Source organism: Squalius cephalus (assembly GCF_949319135.1).
Source record: "Squalius cephalus genome assembly, chromosome: 12".
Classification (NCBI taxonomy): domain Eukaryota; kingdom Metazoa; phylum Chordata; class Actinopteri; order Cypriniformes; family Leuciscidae; genus Squalius; species Squalius cephalus.
In genome coordinates, this window is record NC_137133.1 from 29998906 (window position 1) to 30023430 (window position 24525).

The following is a 24525-nucleotide window of genomic DNA, read 5'->3' on the forward strand; positions in this document are numbered from 1 at the left end:
ATATTCAGGGCTTGTGGTGTATGATTGACAGCGGTTCCTTTTTAAGTGGAAGACAGTCATTGACAATGTCAAAGCTACAGTCTGTTGCTAGGCACAGTCGCTATGTGCTGTATGACATGTTACTATACTTAGACATTACATAATAAAGCAAAGAAGTGAAGTAAAAGAGAATAGAAGCAAAATAAAGAGTCGTTAACACAGTCTGGTTTTATTTACAGTCATTTTTTTAAAAGAAACAGAAATAGAAAAGCCCTATCTAATCAAAACTCATCACTGAATCCAATGAAAACAACTTGGAAAACTGTTTAAAGCATCTAGTGTCATTTGTTTTAGAATATCTTAATGGACCATTTAATTAACGAGAATGGTTGAGCTACTCTTACACAGTATATCGTCAAATAAAAGCTATATTTTTGAATTCGTTCAAACCACTTCACAAAGTATTTAAACTAGTTTCTAAATCCATATTTTTTATTTACAGTTTTGGTTAGAGCATTGTCGTTGTGACATCACATACACTCCTGGGTAGAAGCATCATGCAAGATTTTTTGGAGCATATTCATTTTCATTCAGGTTTCTTTCAGCTCAATAATTATGATAGTCAAATTTGATATTTAGCATTGTCAAGTCTTGTTTTACATGATGCAGGGTAAATCTCACATAAGTTTAGACTGTGCCTTGCAAGTATATTGAGAACCAGAACATTTTTTCTTTTATTTGCTTTAACTTTGCCCTGTTTATTCATTATAATATAGTCTAATCAAGCACCATGTTGAATCAGGATGTATTTACATATGTCTTAAAAGTCACTCATACAGCAGCCAGACTGATGCAAGATGCTAATCTTTAGTAGTTTAGGCAATCACGAACCTCCAAACAACAAAAGTTATAAGGGCGAATCTCTTGAAAACATGTCCAGGTCACATTTCACCCCCAAATCCCCAAAAATAAAATAAAAAATGCTACTAAAACGAGATGGTCCTCACTGCAGAACATGAAATCCAGATCCAACTCCTCCCACCTTACATATACCTAAACCTACCCATCTCCACCCCCTGATCCCTAAACCCACCCCTAAACCTACCAATCTCCACCCCTTAGATCTGGATCCAACTCCGCCCCCTGGATCTCGTGTACTGCAGTGAGGTGCTACTGACTAAAACACTTAATTATATATAGATGTATACATTATTACTCCAGTTTTCAGAGTGACACGATCCCTCAGAAATCATTCTAATATGCTGATTTATTATCAATGTTGGAAACAGTCGTGCTGCTTAAATATATATATATATATATATTTTCAGGATTCTTTGATGAATAAAAAATTTAAAAAGAACAGCATTTATTTACAATAGAAATCTTTTGTTACAATATACACTACCGTTCAAAAGTGTAGGTTCAGTAGTTGTTTTAAATAAATGAATACTTTTATTCAGCAAGGATGTGTTAAATTGATAAAAAGTGATAGTAAATATTTATATTTGGAATAAATGCTGTTCTTTTTAATTTTTTATTCATCAATGCATCTAGAAACAAGTATCACGGTTCCAAAAAAATATTAAGCAGCGCAACTGTTTCCAACATTGAAAATATCTGATATCAAATCAGCATATTAGAATGATTTTTGAAGGATCATGTGACACTGAAGACTGGAGTAATGGCCGATGAAAATCCAGCATTGCATCACATAAATAATTATATTTTAGAGTATATTAAAATAGAAAACCATTATTTTAAATTGTAATAATATTTCACAATATTGCCTCGATGAGCATAAGAGACTACATAAAAAATAGTAATGTTTCCAAACTTTTGACCAGTACTATTACTGTAATAATCTTTGTGCATTACATTAATGTAATAAATAATATTATAATTTATGATAAATTTTAAATTAATTCCACATATTAATACAAACAAAATAAAATCTAGTTTTTTATACAGCAAAATATATTCTCTCTATATTTTGATTTTGGGGATGAAATATAACCTAAATATATACGTTTCTGAAAGGTTTTGTGAGATATACCCATACAGGTTTCCTTTCCTAATGTCATCATTCTTATTGAATCGCATTACCCATTCATACGTCACTCCATATTGAGTCGGATGCACAAAGACTACGGGGAATTATTTGCCAGTGAGTTCTGGAGAGTGGTGCGGCTAAAATATCTTTATTAATTATCAAAGCCACTTAGCTTTGCCAGAGCAGTTCACAAGGGGTTTGATTAAACACAGTTCAGTCAGACCCTCTGTTTATGTACAGCCGTTCTGGGTGAGAGCAGATTGCCATTTATTGGAATGTTCACAGGATGTCATTTTAGGCACTTTCTCTACACCAAACCACAGATATATGTCTGTCAACCCCACACAGTTACTAGAATCAGTTCAAGGGAAAAGATAATATACAGTGGAGAAATACATATTTCATCATCCATTATCTGTTAAGGAAGGGGAAAATGCGTTATTCAGCTGTGTTTGGCATGGTAGTTTGACCGAAATGAAGACATTTCACGCTTTCACGCATCATACAAGGGCTACAATATGTGCAGTATTTTAGGCGATTGAAAGTGCAGCACAAAAAGAAACTCGTTCCTTGATATTCATTCAGGAAGCAGGTTACAAAAAAAGCCATACAGCGCAGCTGAATCCAGGGGAAACCTCTCACTTAAAAGTCGGGGAACAATTGCGTTAAGAAATGATTTAGAGACTCGATATTCTTGGGTTCCTGCTACTACACAAAACAAAAACGTTTTAACCCAAAGTAGACTCCTTCCACACACCTCCTCGTACATCACATCACTAGAAATACTGCATCTCTACCCCTATCCCCCCTCAATATGTACAAGTATATCGAAAAAGAAAGGCCCACTTACACGGCATAACAAATTATTAGTCTACTAGAAAAGAGTGAACACTGGCACACATGTTAAAAAAGGCTTAAAATAGAAAGAAGTTACAATTGGTTTTCTATCCGTTATCTTGTTAACAAGACTCAACACCGTCTTAAAAAACAACAATATTCACAAGTAACCTTTCGGAGTAAGGACAGTCGCTCTAGGCCAACTGTAACCCCTTCCGAGGTCGGCCTATGTCTAGCTGAAAGATATTAAATACGCAACAGATTTTAACACCTCATGCAAACAAATACGGCTGAATCCAATGGTGACGTCGAACCGATAAACTCATAGTTTTTTTTTTTTAGGACTGTCTTTAACTCCAAAAGAAAAATATGAATCTCTTAGCAGCTACTGATTTGTTTTTTTTGTTTGTTTTTTTCTTAACTGTTCTTGGCACTTTCAAGACGAGTACATCCAGGAGAGAGAAGAAAAACTACTTGGGTTGCAATTAAACACCGAAGGTAATCCCAATGCTTAGTTGGAATAACCCTTTGTAAACAACCGGAATAATGACTCTCCACTCCATTTACCATTTGAAGGACTGTAGGACTAGATAACTAATATCATACTGACTGGTTAATGAACATTCTTTAAGGATGGATGGATGGATTCCGTGAAAGTCAGTCGGACACACTGACACTATATCCGTTCGGTCCATTGCACGATTCCAAGTCTTTCTTATTGCAGATCTGTCCGCAGACATCGATGCGATCTGTTCCTCTGTTTTGCACTGCTAATGGCCGAGAGAGAGAGAGACGAGAGTCTGCTGAGGGGGTTCGGCCACACGAGGGCTCTCTCGAGCTCCGGAGGAGGAAGGGCTGGGCGTAGACAAAGAAAATCCACTCGGTTGCTCGAGTCTTTGAGGTTAAAGCGTCGGTTCCGTGTTCCTCCGACAGTCAGTAAGACACTATCATGTTAAGACATTTACGTAGAAAGACAAGTTCAAACATCAGTTCATCATTTTGACTGGGTGATAAGGCAGTTATCCTTTTACTTTGACCTGTGAGAGAAGAAAACAAGTGTTAAAGACTGTTCTAAACAGCATAAGAAATAATGAAATGCAGTGCATGTAATACAACATCAGATTGACTGCTTGATTAAGGTCAGCTGGGTGAAACAAAGCATTTTTGTGCATACAAAATATTTGGGCACTTAAACAACATTAAACATTTATGAATGACACTGCATTAGCTAACAAAAAATCAAACCAAAAGGCATTGCTATTAACAAAACACAGCACATGATTTTGAGTGGCAATTTCATTGTACAGTTTGTGTTTAGCGTGCAAACGGTCCCGGGTTCAAAATCAAATCCCATCGTATGATTTTTTTGAGAAAATTATCATTATGCATTCATTTCGGACCATCTTTGATATTTGTGATATTTTGAGTGGTATGAGTTGCAGGTCTCGACTAGACTGACCAGATTTCGACATGAATGGGTGATTTCTGCCACAGCGTATTAGATAAACACTTCTTTATACACAAAAATGTGTGCAACTTCATTTATTAATCAATACATTTGAAATATAATGTTTTTTTGGAAAAGTGCTCCCTCAGTTAGAATGGGAATGATGCCTCTGAACCACATCAATACAAAACACTAGATACAGTGTTAAATAAAGACAAAGAATGTTAGTGGAAGATGTGATGTGTAGTACGTATGTGGTTATACCTCGAGCACAATTTGTTTGCAGATGACACTTAATTTTATACTTTGAATCTAAGGCAGTGAAATTCATACATTAAAGTGCCGCTTTCTTGCTTTTTCGGATATTACCTTTCATGTTGTGTGAAATATCAAAGATCAAAGTGCACGATAAACTGAGTTATTGTCTCCTAAAAGAAAGAACCAATTCTGAATTGAATGAAATGAGTTGTCAGTAATTCCTGTCTTACTTCCTGCAAAAACCTATGTAGGTTTCGTTTGTAACAAATTTGCATGATGCCAACCTATGTTCTTCATTGGAAGGAGGAGAGAGGCGAATCCTTTATTGAACCGTTTCAGATGCTGTGAGAAAATAGGTGAACCTGCAATGTATATTATGAGAAAAGTAAAGTGTTTTTTGACCATGGATGCATCTAAACCTATTGTAGGAGACCTTCAAAACAAAATGAGGAACCTTTAAAATAGCATAATAGGTCTCCAAGTATGTTTTAGAGCCACTGTAGGCCTATTTGTGTTTTTTTTTTTGTTGCATTGTGAGTTCAATTCCCTTCTCTCATGTCGTCCTGCCCTTCTAACTAATTATTAGCTGTGACCTTTTCCACTTTTCATTATTCTATTCTTCTCCACACTGAATCTCAAAATGCACTCAAAAACAACAGGAGCACGCGTAGAAAAACCTCCTCCCCGAAATATCAAAATATGCCATCTGCTTATGGATGGACCTGCCATTCAAAGCACTCCAATGAATTATGGAAAAGTGAGAGTCTGACATTTACAAAGGCAAGAGACTCATGACGTGACAGAATGATTTAGTCAGCCGGCCATGTAATAAATACAAAACATTGGCTGAAAGTGAATATTCAGTGCATTTTCAACAAGGCACTTTCACCAAATAAGACTAGGGGAGCACCCGTGGGTACAGAGGGGGTGCGGCTCTTTAAGAGAATAATTAATTTTCTCTGTAGTCTTTCTCTGGATTCTGTGTAATCCTCATTAATCCCAATTTTACAGCATCTGTTCCCAGAAGACGAGGACGGAGTTGCATAAAGCATTGTTACCCGTCACAGATCTAAGCCCATGTAATTGCACCTTTCTGCAATATACATTGGTGGCAGAAAATGAAAATGCATGGAATAATGAAGCAGCACCCAAAAATATTTAATAATAACAATTCATTTCACTAATAATAATAACAAATGTATTCCGCTGATCAATTACTTTAGTAACACTTAATAAAGTTTTATTCATTAACATTATTTAATGCATTAACTTGATATTACATATAACACAATGTTACAGTTTTTACTGTATTTTTGATCAAATAAATGAGGCCTTGGTGATTTCTTTCAAAAAGTCTTTTGAACAATATGTGGATATAACGTGTTATCGTAACATGATTTTTCTGAATTAAGCTTCCACAAGGGAAACCTTAATGTGAATTCTCTAGGGACAAACTATAAGTCTGTATTATTGGTAAATCAGCTCTGTCTCTTGCCATTTAAATCCATATGGGGTCTCGTTTCTGATCGCATATCACTGGCAGGATTCCATTCAGCTGTTTTCCCTGTGTCTAGACTGTGGCGCTGGGCAGCTCAGCTGAGCCCTTCCTTCCCTGGAGGATGGCGGGGAATGTTCCGGCTGGTATTTTGCCGTCAGTGTCACTTGTGTTCCAAAACTAGTGACAGGCACATTTGGAGCCCCGCCATATGTTTTCACATCAGTTGGGCTGATGTCACCCACAGGCCAAAGATGACTTTAGATGATGCCATAGGGTGAACTAAAGTTGAAGTTTACATTTTCAAGTTACATATATGGTTTTAAGGGCTGTTTACACGACACCGTTTTCAATTAAAAATGTAAAAAAATTATGCATTTTTCTGCTCATTTAGGCGGCCTGAAAACGCAAGCTCTTGAAATCGGGTTTTTGAAAACGCTACCGTTATCGCCTCCATGTAAACTACAAAAATGCTAAATTTGTGAAAACTAACGTGCTAAAAACTAAAACAAAAAAAAAAGAGCATTCGTGTTACGTGTTCAGTTTATAGGCATGTAGTGTTTCTTTACAAAGTGACATCGCCATCTACTGGCCTGGCAGCAGAATACAGCCATTTTAGTCGTTTTCGTGGATCCTTGTGAACGGGGATTGTTTTGACAACGTTGTCGCCTTTATGCGAAAAAGGCAAAGGAAAAACGTTTCCATTTTTAGTACATTGTTGTCGTGTAAACATACCCTTAAGTTTTAGTTAACTATAGTATAACCTTGGCTAAAGATGAAGGGTCTCATCTCAAATCCCAAATACACCCCGATCTTCCATTAATTGGACAAACAGATAGTCACGCCACAAACTCACGTCATTATTGCTATGCTGGCTGGTTTAATGTTTTGATAGTGCCTATATATACATTAATGGCCTATTAATGGCTTACTTATAGCTTTCTATTCACATTAAAGGCATTTACTTTCTTTAAGAGTTTTTTTTTTTTTTTTTTTTTTTGCGAATGGGTGTTAGACTAGAATATAAATCAGATCTGCTGCATAGTTTTGATGTATTTCCCTAATTTTCAGTGACTCCCCCAAACCCTCCTTTAGTTCGGGTTGGTCTTCCATCAAAGAGCTGTCTCTATTTAGATAAAAGGCCTAAGCTTTGATCGCATTGCTGTCTCACCTCCTGGCATAATGGAGTGCATTGTGGACATAAAGGCTGACTCTATAGAACACAATCACCAATTGATCAGTGTCAATAAGCCAAATCCTCTTAAATCTCCCAACGATCACCCAGTCCCACCTCTGAGCATTCAACTACTTCCTCATAAACATTTAAGCTGCCAACAGAGACTAAGCAAACAGATCTCCCCCCTAATATTGACCAAAGCTATTGTCCCAGCCAGACTGACAATGATATTATTTTTTAGAGATGTTCCACTAGAGATACTCCTAAGGGTTTTGTTTTGCTCCTGATCTGTCACGGACCACCTCTCATAAAACCACTTTGTGGAATGTCCAGCATGTCCAACAGAGAGTGTTGTGAACCCAGACACAAACACGTGAGAGCACAAGAGTCTACAGACTATGGCTGCCGCACAAAACAGTTGGATCCTTATACATTACTTACATTTTGCTGTGGTATTATAATCTGTAAAAAAGTTATTCAAATAATACTTTAGGATTTATTAATTTGACAAAATCATGTTTTTTTCAATAACATGATATACACTTTTGATTGTTTTATTTGACGTAGACAGACAGACAGACAGATAGATAGATAGATAGATAGATAGATAGATAGATAGATAGATAGATAGATAGATAGATAAATCAAATACAGTGCACCGTGATAATTTACACCAGTATATGATAAAACACTGTGGTACCATTTGTGGTAGTGATACTTACATGTACATTGGTTGTAGTTGCAAATGCGATGTCTTCTGTGGCCCTTGGTAACCGTATGAATCAAACCCTCCTATAAAGTCAACTAAAGAAAAGAGAGAGAGAAAGGAAGAGGAAAATGGGGAAAGAACGAGAGGATTATTTAATGCTTTTTAGGGTTGTCGTTCATTCAAATAAGCACCTTTTGGTTTTGTATCCCGTGTGTGTCAGTGTGATAATCATGTGTAGTGGATGAACAGTGACCGTATCCTCTATGAGACTGATATCTTTGGAGGCCGGCTTGTGGCACGCTGCCGGTCGGATAATATGATAGGCTAACATAAGGCAAACTGACAGGATTAGCCCCCCCGGCCCCTCTGTGAGGGCCCACCAGCTGTTTCAGGCCCTGGAAGACCCGGGTATCTGGGCTTTCCACAAAGATGCAAAGGTAATAAAGTGTGTGATAAAGATCCAGGCTTTGGAAATCCAAGGCTGTTTCCTAGACTAACGAACACAGGAGATAAGCTGTGGAATTAGCAGAGAGCTTCTCTCGTGCATCCCAAACAGAAGGAGAGGGGAAGACTGAAATGATTATCATTCTGATGATAGATTTTAGGGGGCATATACCTACAAATCCCCTAATCCACATAGGTCTCATTGTTGAATTAGACCTTTGTCCTGATCAGTGTTATCTGGGGACCCGCAGAGGTCAGTCTGAAAGCTTGTGCCAGTGTTATAATACAGAGCGTTCACTTCAGCGAGACACTGTTAGCATTTTACACTCTCAACATTTATATGTTATCTGAGCTTGATTGGATTTCATATAATTAATTCTGTAATTTCTTTCAAATTGATTGACAGTCCTAATACAATATTTAAAAAAAATGTTTTAATTGGATCTAATACAGGATACCAGCTGCGCGTTCTTGCTCTCACATTTTATCTCTCCGACAACTTTTAATTTTCACTGCTTATTGCGCTTAAACAGTCAAATACACACAAAATAATGTCAAAATGCTGGTGTTGCCGAGTATTCACATAAACACAATGTAGTAGAAAAAGATAATGTGTAACAGTATAATGGGCATGTGTCAGGTCTTAAAGTGACAGCATCCTAATATACCTGGTGCCAAATTATGAGATAATATTAAACATATGTAGGCCTATATGGCAGTTTTCCCCATGGTTTCGATGCCAAATGTGTGACGTCACAAATCCCACAATATCCAAAAGAGCCGTTTTTGTGACTTGATTAAATAAATGCTTTGATTATGATGAGGAGTATGTTTTAAGCCATGAAACTTGCAATATGTTTTAATGGTACAAAGACCTATTACATGTCAAACGATCAAGGCAAATTTGATTTCACATGTCATGACCCCTTTAAAATGTAGATTACAGCTGTGATGGCAAAGTTGCCATTACTCCAGTCTTCAGTGTGACTTTTGATCAATCTAGTGCATTGTTGCTGAATAAATATATTCATTTCTTACTGACCCCAAACTTTGAAATGCTAGGGCATATAAAAAATACACAAAATAACATTTAAAATGGAAAACATTTAAACATCCAAACATTCAAAAAATGGAAGAAATTTAAGCTACTGTGCGCTGCACTTCAGAACATTCTCATGTTAATGTCCTTTATAAATATATCTGCAGGGGGTAAACGTTAAAATAGATTGCCTTGAGGCAGATATGTGCCCTTAAACAGCTTTTAAAACATTTCCCCTTCCCAATGGAACAAATATCTCAAGTTGTTTTACTGCTGAAATTCCTCCTAGCTAGTCCTGCCAAGATAATGGGAAATGCTGGGATCACTGATCCAGTAATGAAGTAAAAAAAAACAAAGCGGACAGATCGAGGGTCTATGCGCCGCCTTGAGCTACAGCATTAGCATTCAAAGACATACAACAACCATCTCTCGACCTCAACAAAATGACTCAAATAGCTATTTATTCTGCTTTAAGCGACACATCCCAGAAAGGAGCCATTTCAGTGGCACCGGCGCTGCAGGGAATTAGGCTGAGATGGACGTTTTCTCCTCACAGACTCCATATAGCAAAGCTTTACGAGTTTTATTGTTTTGGCTTCACCCTTCCAAAGCTTTTCCTCCGACAAAGGCATTTGTAAACCGCACGCGGCGCACAAAGGCTATCAGCATGAGTTCCCACCTCCCTGCAACCACAAAGCCTGATTGCATATCCCCAAAAGGAAAGCCTTAACCTAATTTCCTTGTTATAGATGCAAAAAGTGTTTCCCCACAACTTGTGCGCACTGACAGTCTTCCTAATACTCTCGCTCTTGTTTTTTCGTTCTCTCAGAGGCAGACTCATTTAAATACTGTCCTTTCTTTAAATGGGCCCTGGGACGTTACCCTTGATAGTAGCTGTAATTATGTGCGGACCGTGTTGATTGGTTTGAGCTGTTCATTACCTTTGCGGAGGTGCTTCATGTACTATATTAATTAAAGCCGTAATGGCCAATATGGCTTTCTGATTAGTGTTTCCACGTGCCTCAGGGACCAAGCCATCAATATCGTTCACCTGCTTGGAGGATTCAGAGCTTCAACCATTATATTCCTCAGTAGAATCTTCCTATGGCCACCTTTGGAACATCAACACCATTGATAAACTCTCAATGGACACTAAAATTGCCATGCAGCCGCGTGTCTTTCATCACAAGCGCTCCGCCAGTCACTCTAACCGCTACCCATGGACTGATTGGGAGAGACTTTCAAGAAGGATTTCCAATTACACAGATGTTCTAGAATCTCTCCTGATCACTGATTGAGGCAATCAGGAACCTCATTGGACACCAGGAGCGCTGCGGAATTAAGTTTGAGGAAGTTAACCGAACAGAGTGGCGGCAGAAGTTTTTGCGATGCAAAGCTTATAGCTCATTTGACTAATCTAATGCCAATAAACTGGTTTATGTGAGAGGATGAAATTATTTCGTTTTTGAACACATTGCTTAATTGGAGTGTTTTATTCATAAGGCTGAATAAGGCTGTATCTGCAAATTTCTAGGGATTCTGATGTAAGATGCTTTTTTTCACCACAGGTTGTAGGTGAAGCCTCATCAGCATAATATATTAATGCTCTGCCAAGACGCTTTAAGCTTGACGTCAACTAGTCACTGATCATGGCCTATAGAGGACACAACAGGATAAGAAATCTTTAAAGTCCACATTTACGCTATGTTTCCAATAGTTAAAATGACAAATAAATGCATACTCCGAGAGTGTTCCACAAGATTTTACCATATGTTTGATTATACAACCTCATCTGGAACGCACCAACAGCTCAAGGTTCAGGCTTATTTGTTCATTAATGATGTCATCAGCTACTTTAATCACATAAATGTCGACTTGAAGTCATTTAACCCATGATATATATTCTCTGAATACTTTTAGCATGCTATTGAATATGGCAGTGTTATTGTTTTGGGTTTTGGCGGACTAGATCTGTTATGCTGCTGCAGAGAAAGTATAGACTTGCTTCTCCTAATAATAGATGCACAGACACACTGCTGTGAGCATGTAAGATAGCAGATCTAGGCAGGTGGTGCTGGGGGAGGTGGAGGGTTTCAAAGGAACTCTGATAGCGCACTACAGGACTAGCTTACAGCAAACAATGAAACATACTATTTAAAGGTGAACTAAGTAACTTTTTTACCTTAACTGAACAGCTTCGGAGTCATTGGAATGGTTATATTACTTATTTCGGGTTGAATGGTGGTCGTTTCGCACCCCCCTGGTGCCCGTGAGCGGAAAATACGCACTTGCAACTTTGAGCCGGCGGGTCGCCGGCCGCCGCGTCAGGAAGTCTCGCGTGATATCAGGTCTCGCGATGTAAACAATTGCTTTAAGGCCAAAAGAAATCTGCTAAAATGCTGTCATTATTGCGCTCCCTCACGCTGTTCGAACCCGAATGAAGAAGACGTTTTAAAAAATGTCCCATCTGCTTTGATGTCGTTGATCTATAGCCTCTGGTGTCTGAGAATCACCAACGAGTTTTTACAACAGTGTTGTCAAATATCTATTCCGAAGCTGTGGGGGGAGCTCTAGAGACAAACCTGCGAGCAAAAAGCGAGAATACAGCGAAGAAATCCCGAAGCTACTGAGTGCTGCTTTAAATGTTCAGCAAGCTATTTCAGAGGCAAATCAGCTTGTGCCATGCTGTAATGATGTGATTGCTTGCAGACTGCATGCAAATGACCTATCAGCCTGTGCCCTCTAGAGTTTCATGACCCAAGCCATAAATATTTACATGCTAATTAATATAAACACAATAAATTACTTGTTTGGGGTGTACCATAAAGCCCACATTTGTTAGGCATCCTCCTTCTTTGTCCTGTATTTTCAATACATTTTATAATTTCATAATCAGAGTAATCAGAATCATTAAACTTTACTCTGTATGTGTACATGATAAATGACCACAAGATAAAATGTTGGTGATATGTATGTAACTGCCTGACATTTTTTTATCTGCTGAATGACGATCATTTTCTTCAAATCTGCCAGTTACTGAGGGTTCAGTGTAAGCAGATCCATGACAGCTTTGGCGCCAATACGCTCGGTTGTTATGTATCGTCATCATTGTCCCGCATTCTCATTGGCTTGCTGGCATCTAGGGGATTTCATGCACAATCCCTTGGAATCCCTTATAATCCTTTAATTATTTAATTCCTTTATTATTATTATTTATTAAATAATACATAATAAATCTTAAATATATATATATATAAATCAAATGAATTCAGCCTTAGTGAGCATAAGAGTCTTCAAGCATTCAAAAGCATACAAAAAATTATATATATAATGGATCACGCTCTGGCTTGGACCAACATCCCAATGAACTCATGCATAAAACTCAAATACACACAAATATCCTGGACTAATAGAACATCATGCTACACTGGATGTATTCTGCCACAGGGCTCCCTCTTCATGATCTTAAAGTGTAGTGAAGGCACTCCGTTTAATGAGAAGCTGGCCCTCCAAACACGGCCATGCTTAATTACATACAGAGTAAAGTTTAATGATTCTGATTACTCTGATTGTGAAATTATAAAATGCATTGAAAATACAGGACAAAGAAGGAGGACACATAAACAGCCACACACACACTTTTACATGCATCTCTTTCTGTTTTAGTTGCTTGGTGATGAGAGAATGATGAGAAAAGGGGAAAATAAGGATTGCCTCTGCAAGAGAACAACAGTATTGATCTTGTATGCCAGGTTTAGGCTGCATATCCTTTGTTATTGTAGCTATATTCCTCAAAAGACTCTCCCCAAGAAAAAGTTGCAAGCATCTGAAGGCAAAACACAGTAAATGAATAGAGTTTCTTTATCCTGTGGAACACAAATGGGGAAATGTTGCCCACTGTTTTCAATATAATGAAAGTGAAACAACAAAAAAAGCACCATAAAAGTATCATAAAAGTGGTGCATATTCCAAGTCTAATGAAGGTATATGATTTGCATTCTCTTTTTGTGTTCCAAAGAAATAAAGTCATACCGATTTGGTTACATGCGAGTAAGTAAATGACCAGAATTTTCATTTTGGGTGAACTATTCCTTATACATATAAGGGGTATTATCAATCAGTTCATTGTGATTATTATGCTTTCTAATCTTTTATCAGGACGGAAAGCGATTAAAGAGAATGATTCATGTGTCTCAGAGTGGCAGTGGCTGCAGTGGTGCTAAGTGTGGTCGTCTGAACATTACAATGGGAACAATTTTATTCCTTACTTTAAAACACAAGGCCACAGGCTGGTCGTTTAGGATCAATAAAAGCAATCTTTTAGATTCTGGAACATCTAAATTCAACTGTTTACTGGGGCATTCAAACTAGGCTAAAGATCTGTCACCAAGAGCAGGAAACAAATATTCCCCCACAATGCTAAAGCGTAAAATGCATGTTCGATTTCTGTGAATATAAAAATCTGATAGTGTGATCCAGTTTGGTTTATACTATATATATATATATATATATATACATCCTGAATCTTTATAGGGGTTTAGGTTCTAAACTAAAAATAAGATTAAACAAGTCATATGTAGATGCTTCTTTCAAATTCTTTCAAATTAAATGCCACTAGTTAAAACAAACTGTAATTTGCACCACTATCTGTTCAGAATAAATGAAAAGAAGCCTAGCGTTGGGGATTTGTTGCTTTCTTCTGTTTTACTGAACTATCGAACCGTGACCCCAAAACCGAGGTACGCACTGAACTAAGACTTCTGTGTACCTTTACACCCCTAGTATATATATATATGCTTTCTACCTACATACACACAATGTAATTTTAGATCTCATACATATATTTAAAGTTGAACAAAAACACACTCATGACTCAGTTATGAAGATATACTCACAGCTGTCCTCCTCTTCTGAAATGAGCTTCACAACATAACAGGCATAGATGAACCCAGCGAGCTGTGAAGAGAACAGAAAACAACACTGATTAGAATAATCAGCCGCACTAATCAATTTCCCTATATTAAGGTTAAGAGTAAGGCAAAAAATGGAACTGGAATAATAATGTTTCCCAAACAGGTTTCCCAAACATTCACTCCTTTTGCGTTGTTCTGACAAACTGTCTGGAAACTTTAAGTTGATGTTGGATTGAAAATTAAAACGAAAAATTGAAGAAAACTAGTGGCTCTTTTCAAGTGTAAGTACAAGAAGAAACATTTCCCTATGCTAAAAATAAACTTTTATAATATACACGAATATTCTTTCTCAAGAAACTGACCAAAATGATTGAGGAATCCAATAAAATGCTCTTTAGAATGACAAATCATGATTTTACTTTGACAAAACCCAACTTTCTCTTTCAACAGAAAATACATTAACAAAGGAAATTAAACTGTTTGGCAAATCATTTCATGTGGTAATTAAACCAGAATAAGAACCATGGAAGACCATTAGTAGTTCATTCGGTTAATTAGACATAAAAAGATCATTTTTTTAACAGTAGAGAAAACACGTTTATGTTTTGGTCAAATGAGAGAGAATCTGTATTAAAAACAGGAGAGAATGAAGAGATCAAAGATAGAGGGTGGTAGGCATATTTTCATTGATGAAACAGGTGTTGTATCGGCGAGAGCTTCACATCAAACTGAGACACCGCCACAGGAAATGGGTCTTTAGAGCAATGAGGACAGAGCGAAGCAGAAATGTTGGAGTCTCTGTCGCTCCAAAACACAGCACTTCTGAATCCTACGAGCACACGGATGCACAAAGCTCCAATTTTCCTGGCTCTGAATCACTCATCAGTATCCGTGTTTAATGAAAAAGTCGGTCGGTGGCACAATTGGGACTTGAAGAGGGATAAATGTGAAATGATGATGAAAAGATCGTACGAGAATTTTGAGTACTGTAAACACATTTACTGGACAAACAAAAAGCTTGGATCTACACGGAGCCGACTCTTTAAAAAGCTCAGGGAGCACAGCTGGTTTTTATAAACCCTCTTCATCAGAGATCCCTGTTGTTGTGTGTTAAACCTGTGATTTTATAGAACTGGACTGATTGGACATCTCTGATCGAATCAAGAGAAATTATAGAGTGGGACGGCTTGAAGTCCATTCGTCTGCACCGCAAAATCAAGGTCTACAAGACCAGCACAAACACAAAGTTTACTTGAGTTTATTCCAAGTAATGAGGTGACCAGTTGCTTTTTAAATTTTACCTACACTTATATGTTACTATTATTTAATAGCAAATACACACAAAAACCTTTCAGTTCCGCATATGTGGGAAGAAAAAGGTATAGGAATAAAGGTGTAGAAATGTCGTAGGAGTTTTTTTAGTATGTGCTGAGCCTGTTGGGTAGTGTAGTTCTAGAAAGTGTGTATCATGAGTCAGTCATATACAGAGTCTTTCCTTCAGCTGTAGTAAATAAATCTTAGTGCTTCAGTAAAATCCATATAGTTGTTCATACTTAATAATGATTTAAAATATATAATACTAATTCATATTATAAATAACTATTGTAATATAATATGGTTAACTGATGTTCAGCAAATTTTGTATTTTCAGCATCATTATTCCAGGCTTCAGTCACATGATTCTTCAGAAATCATTCTCATATGCTGTTTTGATGCTCAAGAAACATCTTTATATTATTTTCAATGTTGAAAACAGGTGTGCTGCTTAATATTTTTGTGGAAACCGTTATACATTTTTTCAGGTTTTTCTGATGAAAAGAACAGCATTTATTTTTAAATGATTTTTGTAACAATGTAATGCATCCTTGCTGAATAAAAGTATCAATTTCTTAAAAAAAAAAAAAAAAAAAAACCTTACTGACCACAAACCTTTAAAAGGTAGTATATGCTGGGTGGATTAAAACTAGCAAAAAAAAAAAAAAAACCCAATAAACAATCAAAGCACTTCCACTATGGACAAGTTGGACAAGTTAATGGTAAGAAATTGTAACACAAAATAACCTTTTATGAGTAACCCAACATGTTATTTTTAAAAGTAATGTTCCTCAACACTGTGCCACATGCGCTTAGAGCAAATGTACTTTGACATACTCCTAAAAAGGCCACCCAGACTTGGCTTATAATTAAGAGGCTGAGCGCCATTTGCTTTTCTACGAGATACAAACTCGTGTCCCCTCAGGGGATGCTCTAGAATGCGGCCGTGTTTACAAGAGTGTTTATGTATCGTCATTTCTTATCATTTGAGCAGTTCATTTAACTAAACTCACAGAATAAACTGTCCAGGACTGCATTCCCGGTCCAATCCCTCCAGATAATCACAGTGCGGCGGTAAATGGGAGGATTTAGGATTCCGAGAATACCTCAAGGTCTTGCTCTCATTTACACGGAATAATGTACCACTCCCTCCTCCTTCCCAGCGGCAGTGGAGAGCATGAGGCCACACTCACACACATGCAATCCGTACCCAGACAGGGTCATTTACATAATACCGCACAACTATGTGAAGGACAAGGGGCCAATGTGCTGTCACCTCGGCTCAGCACGTATTGGGCCAGACAGTATTCTGGTTCCCAGTTCCTTGGATACAGCAAGCAGCATGGATGAGGAGACAATGGAGGCGGCTAGCAGCCAGCATCTGTGTGTTTGTGTGGGGAAAGGGGTGGATTAGGGTTCAACATACACAATGCAGGCTGCTCTTTTGATTACCTGATGCTATCATCTGCCCCATTGTGTTTGCAAAAGATGTAAACCAAATTAGTGGGCTGTAATAAAAATAGTCTGTACTAACTGTGTGATACAGAGCAGAGCAAAAGACTTGGAATGGAATGGTGGCAAACTGTTTACTCCAATTTGGCAAAAAAATAACATGCTAAATAACAGCATGGCTAAAGGAAATATACAAATAAAATGTAATGTAGAACAAATCATGTAGAACCATTTTGCTGTAGTGTGTCAGTAGGAAATATCAGTTTACATTTCCAAACATTCTTTTTGCCATTAATTCTAATAATCCAGTGAGATTTGTGTATGCACAAGGAGTCTGACAACAGCCAGGATGATCTGATCTCACCATCATCGAGTCCGTCTGTGATTACATGAAGAAACAGAAAAAACTGAGACAGACTAAATCCAGAAGAACTGCGGGAACGTCTCCGAGATGCTTGAAGAAACCTTCCTGCAAAGCTACCTGAAAAACTATGCGCAAGTGTACCTGGACAAAAGCCGTTTTAAACGCAAAGGGTCGTTACACCATATATTGATTTGAATTAGTTAATAGAAGTTAAATCATAAATAAATTCAATTTATGATTTTATTTTTGAAAGCATTCTCACTTTACAGCATTTTTAACACAAGTGCCAGTACTTTTCACAGTACTGTAGCTTTGCGGGAAGGTTTCTTCAAGCATCTTGGAGACGTTCAGGCAGTTCTTCTGGATCAGATCATACCGGCTGTTGTCAAACTCCTTGTGCATACACAAACCTCACTGGATTATTACAATTAATGGCAAAAAGAATGTTTGGAAATGTAAACTGATATTTCCTACGGACACACTACAGCAAAAGATAGAAATAACTGACTTAAAACCATTTTTGGAGGGGGGGGGGGGGGGGGGGATATTAACATGCCTAAGACTTTTGCACAGTACTGTGTATATTTTTTTTTGTACAAAACAAATATAGAATATTTGAAATATAGAAATTTTGTTTATGTAAATATATTACTACTCAATGCATATACTACTATACAAAAAGTACTAGACACAATACAATGTAAATGGAAGGTCAAGTACGGCACACTGCATTGTGGGATACATATTCCACACACTGTAAAAAGTGATCAGTTGACTTAAAAAAAGTGAGGAATCCCACTGCCTTAAAATTGTCAAGAAAATAAACTACATGCGTAATTGAAAAAATAAAGTTATGTTAACTTGACAATTCCACATAACTTAATTTTTCCAATGACGTTTATTTACTTATTCTTTTTATGGCAACGGGTTTCCTCACTTTTTTAAGTTAAGTCAACTGATCACTTTTTACAATGCACTCCACTGTCATCTGGATATTCCATCCATGTTGAAAACTTAGAGACTGCAAAAATGAGTAATAATAAGAAATGAGAGTAAGAGCTGAATGATAGTGTGCTACTCTAAACAGCTCTCTCTCTCTCTATCTCACACACACACACACACACACACACATACACACACACACACACACACACACACACACACACACACACACACACACACACACACACACACACACACACACACACACACACACACACACACACACACACACACACACACACACACGTTGTTGTATTGTGTACCCTCTTCCTCTGCCATGTCATTCCCAATAGACAAGACTGAATTTAGATTCTATACATGTGAATAATACATGCAGGGTTTCTAAAGAGGTGCTAAATAATTGAGGATGCATCTGGGAGCAAGGATTGATCTCGATGCAAGTGTCTTAAAGTTGAACCTCACGTACAAGCTTGCTCATTCTTCATCACCTGCAGTTTCGATTAACGAGTTTTAATGTTTAATATGTTTATCTTCAAAGCATGGAGCAACTCGATTCACTTCACTTTGAAAAAAGGCTTTAGCAAGTTAGGAACGCAAATGTTATTGAAGCTACATCCGTTACAATGACTTACACAGAAACAGGCTGCATGTCTTACATGACACAGAATAGCAACATTTTGTGTGCTTGTTAACAATGATTTACATCCTATTACAGTCAGAATAAAGAATTTATCTCCCATATAAGTGCCTCTGAATACATTAATTTATCAAAACAAAAGATACAGCATTATTTGAAATGAACTTAGTGAATTCTGACTTGACAGGAAATAGCTTGATTGTCTCTTCCAGCACAAGGTCATCTTTGATCAGCCTTGTACATCCACTCAAGCTTGAAATATTTTGGGTAGTTGTACAAAGCTACCATTTAGCCATTAACATCGAACTAGTTTCCCCTGAATGATATCTATAATATTAAAAGAAGTGCAGTGCCCTTCAACAAATCATTTCACTATTGTGAACAAGTCTCTCTAACCCTGAGAATTTAAAGATCTGTTTTAATTTTTTTGGCTGCTGTAATAAAATAAAATAAAAGCTAAAATATTACACACTACAGTTCAAAAGTTTGGAGTCAGTAAGAATAAGTCAGTAAGAATAAGAATAAAAAAATAAGAATCCTTTTATTAGGCAAGGATGCATTAAATTGATCAAAAATGACAGTAAGGACTTTTGCATTGTTACAAAAATCTATTTCAAATAAATGCTGTTCTTTTGAACTTTCTGTTCACCAAAACAACCAACTGAGCATATTATAATGATTTCTGAAGGATCATGTGACACTGAAGAGTAATGAAAATTCAGCTTTGCCATCACAGGAATAAATTACATTTTAAAATAAATTAAAATAGAAAAAAGTTATTTGAAATTGTAATAATATTTTACAATATTACTGTTTTTACTGTATGCAGCCTTGGTGAGCATGAGAGACTTCTACAAAATCTTGCAGACCCAACGAAAAAAAAAAATCTTCGGATGACTGCTGTTCTCTAGCGTTTCTTCACTTTCATTAAGATCTGTTCTTACGGTTTCCCTACATAACCTACTTTCTCTTTCACTCTTTTTCTGGGCAGAATAGCTTGGCTTAATCAATTTAGGATGTTGACACAGCATCAGTCAACCCATTTCTGTGGCAATGTGGATGCCTGCTTCAAACTGCGCTCTCGCACTTGGCGGCTTGGACTAATTCACATGTCCTTGACTTCCTCCTCGGGCGCTGAGCCTCTCTCCAGGTGGGCTGCTCACTCCTGGCTTTTATAGACTGCGCTAGTGAGCTACTTAACATGCCAACAACCACCCGTGTTCTGACGCACCAAACGTCTTCTGCAATCTTCCAAGTGCAAACACTTATTCGGAGGCAGTCGGCTTTATGTTTTTATTTTTTTAACACAGCATTCTCAGCACAAATCAAGGGTGAATGCTTTATACACTCTTTATGAAATGATTTAAATAGACGACCGGAAAGAACGGCCGTGTTCTTGTAAAACGCGGACAGCTGACACAAAGAAATGCTGATTATATTGCCGTTGGGGTCTTTTAAAGGGCGAGAGGAGAAGTGATGTGTTTTTTATTACTCATCGTGGTAAAGTCAAACTGTTTTTTCAGTAAATCAACCAACACACAATAATGGTAACAACTTTACAGGGAGGTTTCATTTGTTAAAGCTACACTGTGTAACTTTTTTAGTTGATTCTTAGCAAAAAACACTTAGTTCTTTCAAAAATATATGTGCTCATTAATGTATATTTACTTCTTTCAAGTAATAAAGTATTCTCGTAAGTTTATAATCTGCCATTGAAAGTACATACGGGTGAGGGGTTCGAATGCCGGTCGCCATGTTACCCCTCCATCTTGAAATTACATTAGCCAAAGAGGGACATACCTGTAAATTCAAGCGTCGCCTTTTGCGTTTTTCACTCAGTGACACCGTGACGAATGCGAGGGGGAGATTACTCGCGAGCTCGCGAGTGCCGGCAGATTTGAAAGATAGTGGTGTGTGTGTGTGTGCGTACTCACATTTGAAAGAGAGAATTAAAACGTCAACGCGACAGACAAATCAGCAAGACCATAGTCAATATTGGAGTAACTTTTCCCAGATGGAAAGAGCTCATGAGGAGAAAAGATTTTAAAACGGACGCCGAGGTTGCCTGCTTTCTTCTCGACAGGTAATTCAGCCTGATGTAATTCATTTGTGTAAATTCAAAGTTTTATAGTTGCTTGTCTAACCATAGCATGGTTGTGCATAACGCCAGAACGACCTCTAGTATAACTTCATCCTCGCGTCAATGGTGAAAAAGTATTGTTTACCTTGTAACATAAATCTGTGCTGCGACGGATCACAGGTGATGAATAGTTTTAAAGGCGCAATTTTTTAAGCTATATAAAAAAAAGGACACTGTAAATTTGAGTTATTTTTAATTGCTTTTACTTTGTACACATTGTAACGTTAGCCTAATCTGATTATGCTGGGATAGCCGATTCCAAGGGTGACGTTTACCTCCTGACATCTGTCCTGTAGTTTTATTCATTTTAGACGTATTGTTTATTATTGTCATGGACGAAGTCGATAACTGGAAGCCATGTTAATCTTGGAATAATGCGGCCACCGTAGGAGTTAAAACGCCCTCGGAATTGAGAGGAACAGAAACTAATATTCACTGGGTAGTCATATACAATTTCACCGCTAGATGGGGGTAAAAATCACACAGTGTAGCTTTAACATTAGTTAACCCAGTACATTTGTTACTGTATGTGTTAATCTTTGTTAACATATAATAAAAATACAGCTGTCCATTTCAGGTTACTTCACAGTGCATTAACTAATGTTAACAAATACAACTTTTGATTTGAATAATGTATTAGTAAATGTTGAAATTAACATTAACAAAGATTAATAAATGCTGTAAGTGCAGTTCATTATTAGTCAACTAATGTAGTTAACTAATGTTATTGTAAAGTGTTGCCATAATAATAATAACTGCGAGTCGAAATGAAGGTTAAGGGTTTGTTCAAATCCCTAAGTATTAAATCATCTAATAGAGACAAAGACTCGATCTTTTGACTTGGGCCAGTATAGCAACCACCCGAAACATCATTGCAACACTATTTTATTACAGTTTAATGGTACAGTATTTGACTTGTAAAGTATGTTTAATTGGGTCTTTTGCGCTAGGCTACAGAAATAAAAGACATACCATCTTTGACCTTCAACAAATGCCGAAGGAATAAAAGAATGAAGCATTCAAAGCCTCATTTACAGTTCAGATCATCTAAAATAAAGTTCAGAGCATTTTCAATCTGAGGCACAAACACTAATACTTTGTTAAAAAAAAAAAGACAAATGATTTAGTCCTTCTGGTTTCAGAAAGTCACTTTTTAACCTAGCGCTGCCTTTTAGTCCTCGGAAGAAAACAATTTCAGTGTTGACCTCCTTAGGCACTGTCCACCTGGCTGTTAATCTGAATTAGATGCAGTACATTAGTGCGGCTAAGGCCACGCTATAGCTCAGAGCTAGCAAAGTGAAGTCTTGTTAGCAATGCTAAATGAACCTTTTTAGCTTTTTAATCACGGCTAAGAACTCCCTTCATTCACCGCCTTGAGTTCTCAACTCCTAAAGAGTCATTTTATAAGAAAAATCATGCAAAGAGGGAACAGGTTTTTAAGAACATGTTATGGAGGCACGTGAGATCACTGGGGTAGTTTTTATTTGAGAAAATATGTACTTTGACATATACTATGATACTGAACGAGTATCATATTCATGTGCCATGGTATTTATATGGCACTCCAAGGTGCATTAAACACCACAGTCTAGCACAGTCAGATTGCCACATTAAATAAAAGCTAAACTTACTATATGGACAAAGCAGACAGTCTTTTTTGCCATGTCAGTGCACATTTTTCCACAGTGCACTTGCATCCAATAAATCATTTCAATTTGCACAGAAATGATTGAAATTAGCAATAGGATAAATGTATAAATAAATAAACATGATTTAATATAGAATATTTCATAAAATATTTCAATATTATTTAATAAAACAAATGAAAATGTTTGCTAAATAAATCAGCTAGAATAGAGTATCACAAACAGAGGTTTCCCAGGCAGGCAAGCTAAATTAATGACCCAGTGTTGACTCTGAAATGATCACCTGACACTGCTTACGCTGCAAAACCAAAATGAAAAAATGCAGTCGACCCTCTTCCAAATGTTTTCAGTAATTTCTTCTTCATAAATCACAGATAATAGACTTTAACTCTGTATCTGTATAGCTGCCAATGTTTTTCTAAAGGGCAACAGTCCGTGAGTCAGTTACACACCAAGAGTTTTCGCTTTGTTGACAATTGGCAGAACTCGCCAGTGTTAGTGGGGAAGGAACACAAAAAAGTGAGTAAAGCCAACACTTTCATCTCAACTGCTTTGATTCCCAAACAACACATCACACCCAATTTTCCACTTTCACAATTGAGCAGGCACTTAGCCAGAGGGGATAAGCTTCTCTATGACACAGTAGCACCCAATGCTCATAGATGAAGCTCTGCTGCTACGCTTCTTGAGAAACACACAACACAGACCTTCATAGACTACAGCGCTCCATAAGCATATTGGTGATCTGTCGCACCAAACCTGACATGGCAGGAGAGGAGCGAATGAAGAAATCTCACCTCTGTGTGGCCTATGAACTCTCCAAAGAACGGAGACCAGAAAAAAGCAATTTTAACCCACCCACAAAGGCCTCTTTCTTGAGATGGATATTATACTGTATGTAAAGTCTGACATGCAGCAGGATACAGATACAGCTTTCTCCATTTTACTCTTTGCTATTTGGAATTTTTCTATTTAATAACAAATATGATTCACAATAGCCATGTGTTTCTTTTACAAAGAATCTCACGAATGCATGTCTAGATAATAATTTGTCCCAAAATTTTAAGAAACAAATGACCAATTTCTTCATTAAAAAACAACTTATTTGTTATTAATTAATTAATTAATCAAAGATTCATTAATTAAATATAAAATACTTTCAGTAAAACCAACAGGACCAAACAAATTAATATAAAGTGTTAATAAACATGTTTCTATATAACTGTCCATTCACATTAAACTGTGAAAAGAAACCTGACATGCTACTCAATGCATAAACTAGGCTATATTTAACAATACATTTAAACAATTAAAACAACTACACACCTTAGCTTTAGCTTTGTGTACAAACAAACAGTATACCATGCTGTATAAATGATTCAAAATATAAAATACATATCAGGATTATTTACATTACAATAATGAGAATAGGAGAAGGGGGTGTACCTTAAATGGCCCGGAGAGGCCTCATTTTAAATTTAACAAAATAATTTATTTCTATTGACATTGGTGTGAAATATGTAAAAAAAAAAAAAGAAAAAAAGGAAAGATTCATATCAACCCATTAAAAATAAAATGATATAATAACAAATATAAGTGTATCTAAAATATTATATTATAATAATATAATATAATATAATATCTAAATAAGTAGGTAACAT

The 24525-nt window shown here is 36.9% G+C and overlaps 1 protein-coding gene across 2 annotated transcripts in view; it reads right to left on the reverse strand.

Annotated features, from left to right (window-relative positions):
- Positions 1 to 2159: 2159 nt before the first annotated feature.
- nkain2 (sodium/potassium transporting ATPase interacting 2) overlaps positions 2160 to 24525 on the reverse strand; it is a gene marked incomplete at its 3' end in the record, with an annotated part of 155370 nt that continues 133004 nt past the window's right edge. The window contains exons 5-7 of one of the 2 annotated variants that reach the window (XM_079889391.1): positions 14331 to 14391; positions 7966 to 8047; positions 2160 to 3903 (exon numbers count right to left, since the gene is read on the reverse strand). In XM_079889391.1, coding sequence (XP_079745517.1) covers positions 3894 to 3903; positions 7966 to 8047; positions 14331 to 14391 — 153 coding nt within the window. Of the gene's footprint in view, positions 3904 to 7961; positions 8048 to 14330; positions 14392 to 24525 lie in introns of those variants that run through there. The other variant, XM_079889392.1, reaches the window with a different exon arrangement.